The sequence below is a fragment of the Astyanax mexicanus genome, chromosome 15, assembly GCF_023375975.1.
Source record: "Astyanax mexicanus isolate ESR-SI-001 chromosome 15, AstMex3_surface, whole genome shotgun sequence".
Taxonomy (NCBI): domain Eukaryota; kingdom Metazoa; phylum Chordata; class Actinopteri; order Characiformes; family Acestrorhamphidae; genus Astyanax; species Astyanax mexicanus.
The window spans coordinates 39,413,959-39,422,902 of record NC_064422.1 but is presented as its reverse complement, the minus strand read 5'-3'; the positions used below and the strand labels follow the sequence as shown (position 1 = coordinate 39,422,902).

Below are 8,944 nucleotides of genomic sequence, written 5' to 3'. Positions count from 1 at the left end.
CTACCAGATCAGGAGAATCTCTCACTATCTTTAATACAGAGCCCTTCAAAGAGCACTTACTCTCCTAACACCTCTAACTAACTACCTTCTACTACCAGATCAGGAGAATCTCTCACTATCTTTAATAAACTCCTGAAGACAGAGCTCTTCAAAGAGCACTTACTCTCCTAACACCTCTAACTAACTACCTTCCACTACCAGATCAGGAGAATCTCTCACTATCTTTAATATACTCCTGAAGACAGAGCTACTTTTGTACTTCACTGTTGTAAGTCGCTTTGGACAAAAGCTTCTGCCAAATGTAATGTAATGTAAAAAAAAAAAAGAGCAGGAGGCTGTTTTAGGGACTGCAAGAGCTCTAAAGCTGCTGAACGAACTTTTCTCAGAGAGTATATCACAGTTCTAAAACTCCACAGCAGATAAGGTAAAAAGAGAGATGTGCAGATGAGAAGGTTTTGATGTCTAAACACAACTTGACTTGGAACAAATGCAGCTGCCTCCGACAGATACATTGGAGTAGGGCAATATAAACCTCCTGTTTTTTAGGGTAATAGACCAAAAGTATAAACAAAAGGACTTCCCTAATGGCCTCCATTTCCACCCGACCAAAAAACACTCTAACGCATATCAAGTCTTAATAACGACCTCCAAACTCATGAATATGAATTTTTTGAGAAGGACTTGAAGGCAGCAATAGTCACCCAGAAAGGAAAACAAACCCCAGTCTCTCACATGATGTGGTAGCTCACTGGCAGGTAGTGCTGTTATCCACTGTGCCACACCAACCACTAAGATGTCACCATGATGTACAGGCAGTATTCAACACTGGCTTCTCTGGCCTCCTCCGTCTGTTTTATTAGACTGCACTGACACCTGCTGATCATGAAGAGAAACATTTGTTGTGTGTGTAGTTTCGTTTAAACCCCATAACTCCTTTTTATTTGGTGTTTTTCACATAAAAAAAAACTACATTGTAGATTAATACTAAAGTCATCCGAACTAAAGAAAATTGTTTGAAGTAAAAAGATTTAATGCTCATCTGATTTTGTGCTCATCTTTTATATTGCGAAAAAAGTGACATAGTCAATGCCTAGTACAAGAACTAATGTACTCTGAATAAAGAGAAGTGAAATATTAAATTTTGTTGCCTTATTTATTTTGGGCATTTTTATACATGTGGTTGAGACATTTGATGTTCCTCCTCAGTTTCTTTAAAAAAGCTCTTAAATTCAATTTACATGCAAATGTATGTTTAAATGGGTTTTTGAAGGCTATTTTTCAAATATATATATATATATATATATATATATATATATATATATATATATATATATATATTTATATAAATATATATATATATATATATATATATATTTATATTTATATATATATATATATATATATTTAAAAGTGGGTTGCGAATTAATGACCATGAGGCCCAGTGGCGTCATAGTGGCTTAGTGGTTAGCATGTTCGCCTCCCAGCACTGGGGTCTTGGGTTCAAGTCCCTATCTGGTAGGGAGATTATCCCTGTGTCTGTGTGGGTTTCTTCCCACACTACAAAAAACATGGAGATCTTGTAAATTGGATTCTCAAAAATTACCCTGAAATATTGAATACGCTAAATTCATTTGGTGTGTATGTGTAAGTATGTGTGGGTTAATGTATGACTGTGCCCAGATATGGATTGGACAGATTGGTGTGTGAATAAGGTCTGAGTTTAAATGTTTGTGTGTAAAATGTGTAAACTGTAAAGCGTTTTTGGGTTTCTAGAAAGGCACTATATAAGTGTAACTTCATTCATTCATTCATGAGAAAATGTGGGTCCCGAGCTGATACCAGTTGAGAACCCCTGGCATAGAAACTAATACCCTTAATTTTGAAAAAATAAATATATATATGGATAAGCAAGTATACGTATAAGTATTAGATGAAACAAACAGGTGGTGTTTTTGCATGATAGCCTATTAATATAAAGCTTTCAGTATAGTAGGAGACCTAAAATAGGCCGGTTTAGCTTGTTCTGTTATTAAAAGCCTTGTCCAGAATGTCACGCCCCTGGTGAACACTGTTGGTTTTCCTTGTGAACACTCAGAGTGTTATAGTGTAGTGGTCAGTACGCTGCTCTCTCTCCTCACAAACATGACTTCGTTTGGAAACCTGTTGATTTTTCTGTTCTTTTTTGTGGAAAGATCACTTGCTTGTAAGTATAATACAATAAAAACGGTTCATATTTAGAGCAGTTTATGTAGTACAGTATCGGTGAAGGTCAAGGTGAAGACTGAAGATTTGAAAGCAATATCTAAGACCAGGATTTCCTGTCTTAATTTTAGATTATTCTTAATTTTGTTTTTGATACATATGTTTAAATGAGTGTAATTTATGTTTTTTTTTTTTTTTAAGGTTCCTGTGGCTTTTTAAGCTGGGCAACATGCGATGAATCTTCATGCCAGTGTTATATCAGTATTGGTGAAGGGCAGAGGCAAATCATTAATTGTACTGCAGGTATGTGGTTTTGTTGGATATTTTGGTTTTCTCTGAAAGTTTATACACTTCTAAGTTTCGTTTTGTACTGCTTTTAACAAGGTGTTCTTCAAGTTTCTTTATATTAGAAAATTTAGCTTTTATTATACTGTATATTATGTAGTTTAAAGGCTGGGCAATATGACAAAAAAATGACACTAATGTAAAGGTCCAGATAAATGGAAATGGTAAAAAAAAAATCTAGTATACAAAATTTAGCAGTAAAGTGCAGTAATAAACTCATTACTGAGATGAGAGAATAAAACAGCAGCTTGTCTAGTTAATGCAGCACTCCTACTGAATTACTAAACAATAGTGACATTCTAAAACTTTTGACTGGTATTGTATTTCTCTATATATTAAAGAAAAAAGGTAATATATGCTACAATATGATATAATAAGTATAATGTAAAAGTATCAGTATATTGTCCAGTGTGAAAATTCAGTGTAGAACTTCATCATTTGATTTTTCCATCTGAATAAAGCTCTGCAACTACAATTCGAGGATCATCAATTTATCAGCAGCCAGAGCCTGAGAGAATATGAAACACATATATTATATAGATGTATTAAACACAGAGTGATCTATTTTAAGTGTGTATTTCTTTTACTGTTGATGATTACAGCTTACAAACCCAAAAATGTGTCTCAGAAAATTACAATATTATATAAGACCAATTGGTACTTTTGGCAGTGTGGGCAGTGTGCCAAGTCCTGCTGGAAATTAAAATCAGCATCTAAATAAAAGTGGTCAGCAGATGGAAAAAACTGTGCTGACCTTGGTTTTGAAAGAAACACAGTGGACCAACACCAGCAGATCATATGTCTCTCCAAACGATCACTGACCGTCAGTAAATTTTACATTTCATCTGGAAATCATGGAACCAGAGCCTGAGACATTGATTTTTGGGGTTTTCATTGGCTATAAGCCATGATCATCAACAATAAAAGAAATAGAGATGCCCTAGTATGTGGAACCTTCTGTTACTAGGACTGTTTTCATATAGTTCTTTCTTATAGTTTCTCAAAAAAAATATGACTTGATCTTTCTCAGACCTTTTTAATCCCTTTCTTTTATCTTTATTAGAGATTCCAAAATGCTTTCTGATGAAGGCAGAGATGTACCGCCTTCACCATTCTTTATTCCAGCAGAACAAACCCATAGAATCAGCTCTGTCTGCTGGGAATGAGCTTTATGATCCAGAATGTGACTCCAGTGGACTCTTCAAGGCCAGGCAGTGTAATAACAGTGATGTGTGCTGGTGTGTCGACAGTGCAGGAGTGTGCATCTCTGACAAGAGTGATAAAAACCTGAAGTGTGAGGAACTGGTGGAGATGAGGTAGGTGTGATTGTGCCTTAAATTATGAAATAAAAGGCGAACAAGGGAAAAACATCTTAGCTCAGGTCAATACTGGTAGACAGGTGGTGTTTGGTGTGAGATTTTCTTGTGATTGACCTTCTGTCTTGTCTTGATGTCCTTTATGGGTTTTACAGTGTTGTTTAATCCTTATTATGAATCTATAAATAGATAGACACTACATGTAAGGCATGCATATCCAGAAATACTGATAGTATTTATGTTTATATTTTTTTCCTACATTGTAAATTAATGCTGAATTCATCCAGACTATGAAGGAACACATAAGAAATCATGTAGTAGGAAGCATTTAGGTGGGCTCTTATTTGGAGTGCTGTTAACTTGCAGTTTCTGAGGCCGGTAACTCTGATTAACTTATCCTGTGCAACAGAGTAAATTATTGCTCTTCCTTTCCTGGGGCAGTCCTGATGAGTGCCAGTTTCATCATAACGTTTTTGATGGTCTTTGCTCGACTGCACTTCAAGATACTTTCAAAGTTCTTGAAATTTTTCACATTGAATGACCTGGGGACCATCAAAAATGTTAATGATGATGAAACCGGCACTCATCAGGACCTCTCCAGGAAAGAAAGACTAAGCCAAGAGTTATCTCTGTTACCAGCCTCAGAAACTCATATTTTTTTCATAGCTCAGGACATGACCAGATAAAGCTCAGGAAGATCGGTAAAGCCCTGGATCCCTCCGGGCTGCAGAGGTGAGTTGTTGGAATCTTGTGACTTTGTTGTAATTTTAATGTATTGTGTTTTTCCTCATGTACAGTTAATAATGAACAAGTAGCAGCAGGATATTATGGTAATAATAATGTGGTTACTTATTCACAGTGTTATAGCCAGTGCCATTCAGGACCAAGCACAGGTCAGCAAAATCAAGGTTAAGGTGAGGACCAAAAAAAAAAATGATATATATAAATATTATAAATGCAGTAGTTTATAGATGATAATTGTATTTAACTTTTTTAGGTAACCCCTTAGACCAGGGGTGTCCAAACTACGGCCTGCGGGCCATTTGCGGCCCGTTTCCTTTTTTGGAGTGGCTCGCGAAGTATTTTAGAAATAGAATGAAAGTTGGCCCGCTGTTAAGCAGGTTTTTATAATATGAGATTCAAAGTTTGAATGCTAGGTGTCAGAAACGGGCCAAAGAGTCTAAAAGCGGAGAGAGTGCGCATTTCTAGCGCAGAAAAACGGGCCAAAGAGTCTAAAAGTTGTCGTAATTAAGGAGTTTAATATTAAGAGACATCATGACATTAAACATCAATTTGAAAAATCTTAGTTTACTCAACACTGTCAAAGATAAACATAGTAAGTCAAGTAAAATGATGTGTAAATGAAAGAAATCAGGAAAATAAATTATTTAAAGTGGTATATTTCATTATTTGTTTTATTACAGAGTGTGGCCCGTGACTTCAAATATATTTCTCCTTCTGGCCCCCAACAAAAAAAGTTTGGACACCCCTGCCTTAGACCCTGTATATTTAAACCCACACATTGTTACTTTCATACTACACATCACTTATTATACTACACATCACATATTATACTTATTATACTATTATACTAACCATTAGTTTCTAAGGTCCCAAAAAGAAGATATACTAAACCAAATGATAACTAAATAATTCATAGTAATATCAGCATTTGTATCTGTTAGTGCTATAAGTTTCATATTATATTCAATGGTTCTTTAAATAATGCAATAAAAGGACAATTTTAAATTACATAATAAATACTTTTACTAAAAATATATATTTTTATGTTAAGAACCCTAAAGATGTAAAACCTTTACATCATTTTAAATTGTTTCTTTACTCACAAAAATGATATAAAAAGGATTTTTATGGGAAACTTTCTGACCTAACCCAAACAATCCACGGTAGCCTCTTTATTTTTTAGACATTCAAAATGAATGTCAAACAATGCAATTAAACTGCATTTACCTTCTACTAGTAATAACTTGCTTTTAACTTTACTAATTCCGCATTGTTTTCCTGCAGTATGATATTGATGCTCGACTCATCACTCTGGATTTGAAGAATGATATTGGAGATCATACACAGGACCTGTCTGGATTGGGCTATTACCTGGAGAAAGATGTGAGAATGTGTTCTGTAAAAAAATTACATGTTATTGCACTGATTAATCTGAAAACTTTATCTTTAATTATTTATTTTATTAAATGTTTTGCCCTAGAGGCTGGTGAATGCATCGATACTGTTCAATTTAGAGGGTAACAAATGTATTTATGCTGAAGTGTGGATAAATTCTCATAACTAACACTCACGTCCCCTCTCTCTTATCATTCTTCTGTCTCCCTCTCTCTCCCTCTCTCTCTCTCTGTCTTTCTCACTCACGCACACACTGCTGCTACTGTAAATTTGTCAGGTTTCAGAGTGTCCGAAATTCCAATATAAGGTCGGACAGCAGAGATATAACACAGGCAAAGAAAATGCGTTGTACGAGGATAAATCCTCAATACTCAGCAAGGAGTGAGGATGTATATATAGTGAGTGTAACAGGTGAAATCAATACTCAGGTGATTGACTTCCTGAAAGTGCTAATGTGATCGTGAATGGGAGTGATGTCAGAATGTGGTGCATCCTGGGTACTGTAGTCCGGGACTGGAGATCGCAGGTAGAGCTGAGTGTGGGACAGGAGTGCCTTCAGCATCAGGCGTGACAAAATTAATTTTGTCTCCCTCCAAAAAATACAGGAAAATTCCAGCAAGAGTTTTTTTAATCATGGTTTTAATAAAGATTGATCACAGAATATATTTTGTAATAATTGTTGATTGATACAATTATTTATTGAAAAGTAATTAACACCACTAACATAAAATCCAATTTGGCCAATCTTACATTATTTTTTTTATTTGCATTTAAATATCTATTACTGAAAGACTTATCACAAGATTTGTTACAGAATGTTGTGGTTGTTGAATATGATTAACTTTATAAGATTAATGATTAATTTTGATATGAATAATTTTAATATGTAATTTTCTTTGTTTTTAATTCATTGTATATTTATTACTTTATTTGTACTGCCTTAGGTTGATGAAGTGATTGAGGGAACAGGTGAAAAGCTGGAGATGGAGAACATTGTGGTTTATTATGAGGAAGAAGAGGAGGAGGAAGCACCTGCTGACGATGTAAAGAGGCTCACGTTTGGAATCCTCACAGTCACTGTCGTAGCCATACTAGCAGCTGCTGTCGGGCTTATTATTCTGGTCAGTAATCATGTAAGACAAAGTTTTACACATACTGAACATATTTTACACGCGTCTGTAAACTATTACACTGACATGCCAAAACTCATGGGACAGTGGTATAAAGTTGATTGATCTCTTTTCTTTAGTTCCTGATCAGAAAACAACAGCGAGGCAAATATGAAAAGGCTCAGGTCAGTTCATCAATAATATTGTGTTAATATGTGACCGAAGAATAACGTCTATTTAAGACATAAAGTGGAAGTCAAAAGTTTGGACATGCCTTAAATTCAGAGGTTTTTACTTATTTTAAAATGTTCTGCAATGTAATTAAATACTGAAGTGATCCACACTATGATGGAACACATAAGGAATCATGTAGTATCTTAAAAGTGTTAAACAAACCAAAATACTCTGTGAAGCACTATTTTATATTCTAGCTTATTTAACACGTTTTTGTTTATTAAACAATAATTTCATATGTTTTTCTTCATAAATTGGATGACTTTAATATTAATCTACAATACAGAACATTTTTAAATAATGAATAAAATACTGAATTTAAGGTTTGTCCAAACTTTTCACTTTACAGAATGGACAGATCTGCATGCTCTGATTGTGTTATTTTTTTCTTTCAGACAAGTGAAATGGAGGACGTTTAGATATTGAGCTGAACTTCAGGTGTGTGGAACCTGGAACCCCTGACTACATATTTAAACTGTTTGTGTGGATTGAGATCATCAGATTTTACTCTTTATATTGTTTATATTATATGTCTGTAATAAATATAGATAAATATAATATAATAATCTGTATTAACTTATACAAAATTGTAGAAGAACATGAGGTATTTTTTTTTAGTAAATACTTAGATATGCTATAGTATACTCAAGTTTATCCTATATAGCTCTCTGTATACAGATATTAAAAAATAAAAAACTTGGAATATATACAAATAAAGTGTGTGTTTGTGTGTTTGCTTAAATATTTACAAAACTCTCCTCAGTGAAACCTAGCTTGATAGCATTTACGTGATGGGTTTGCATTACATCTTTTAAACAACCTTTATTTAATGATGCCTAGTAGACATTGGTTAATGTTGAAATTTTGACATTAATTAAAAGTTCATTTAAATGTTTTGAATAGTTGGGGCTTCTGAATCTACACTAAAATTAATGCTTTTATGCCAAAGGTGTTTCTTCCCACAAATAATAATATTAATATTAATAATGATTATTTATGTCTTCCTCTACACTGCAAGACAACACAGTACAAGTTATAGAAATAAAATACAAGTAATAAGTGGAAAACGTCTATTTAATGAAAAAAGATAAAATAAGGAGGTTACAGCCAAATAGCAAAAACCTTAATGTATATAATATAGATTCAGAATATTTAATTTAACTAACTTTTTATTTTCAAAATTAAAACCTGTTTCATCCCCATTCTCAAGAATTAGTGATATATGTGTACTATGAATGCCAGATAATGATTTAAAAATACATATTAAGTAATACTTAATGCAAATTAGGCCAAATAAAAAAATGAAAAATATATATTTTATTTATTTATAAACCGAATGAATAAGTTAATAAATTAATAAATGTTGGAATAAATAAATTAATTTATAAATAAATTAAGGCAGAAATAGATCAATAAATGTAGAAATACATAATTCAATAAATATATAAATGAATAAATTAATGCATAAAGGCAGAAAAGACCCCAAAAAAGGTTAATGCATGAAAATATGAAAAGTGTGTACTTTTTCATGGCAAAATGTATTTATTAATTGTTTTATTTATCTATACAATTGTTTATGCGTGTATTTATTTATTTATA

General features: G+C 33.3%; 1 protein-coding gene across 1 annotated transcript; it reads left to right on the top strand.

The window, feature by feature from the left end:
- Positions 1 to 2,067: 2,067 nt before the first annotated feature.
- Positions 2,068 to 8,012, top strand: LOC103041876 (epithelial cell adhesion molecule). Its single transcript, XM_007230968.4, has 9 exons — positions 2,068 to 2,203; positions 2,404 to 2,505; positions 3,611 to 3,863; positions 4,530 to 4,595; positions 4,723 to 4,777; positions 5,892 to 5,990; positions 6,947 to 7,123; positions 7,252 to 7,296; positions 7,741 to 8,012. The coding sequence occupies exons 1-9, from the start codon at positions 2,143 to 2,145 to the stop codon at positions 7,762 to 7,764; spliced, it is 882 nt and encodes a 293-aa protein (XP_007231030.3). The 5' UTR covers positions 2,068 to 2,142; the 3' UTR covers positions 7,765 to 8,012.
- The last annotated feature ends 932 nt before the right edge of the window (positions 8,013 to 8,944 follow it).

Excerpts from the sequence above, each read along its gene's own strand:
- LOC103041876 (XM_007230968.4), top strand. The coding sequence starts at position 2,143 with ATGACTTCGTTTGGAAACCTGTTGATTTTTCTGTTCTTTTTTGTGGAA. Across the intron at positions 2,204-2,403 it reads TGTGGAAAGATCACTTGCTT|GTTCCTGTGGCTTTTTAAGC; the intron begins GTAAGTATAATA and ends TTTTTTTTTAAG. Across the intron at positions 5,991-6,946 it reads GCTATTACCTGGAGAAAGAT|GTTGATGAAGTGATTGAGGG; the intron begins GTGAGAATGTGT and ends GTACTGCCTTAG.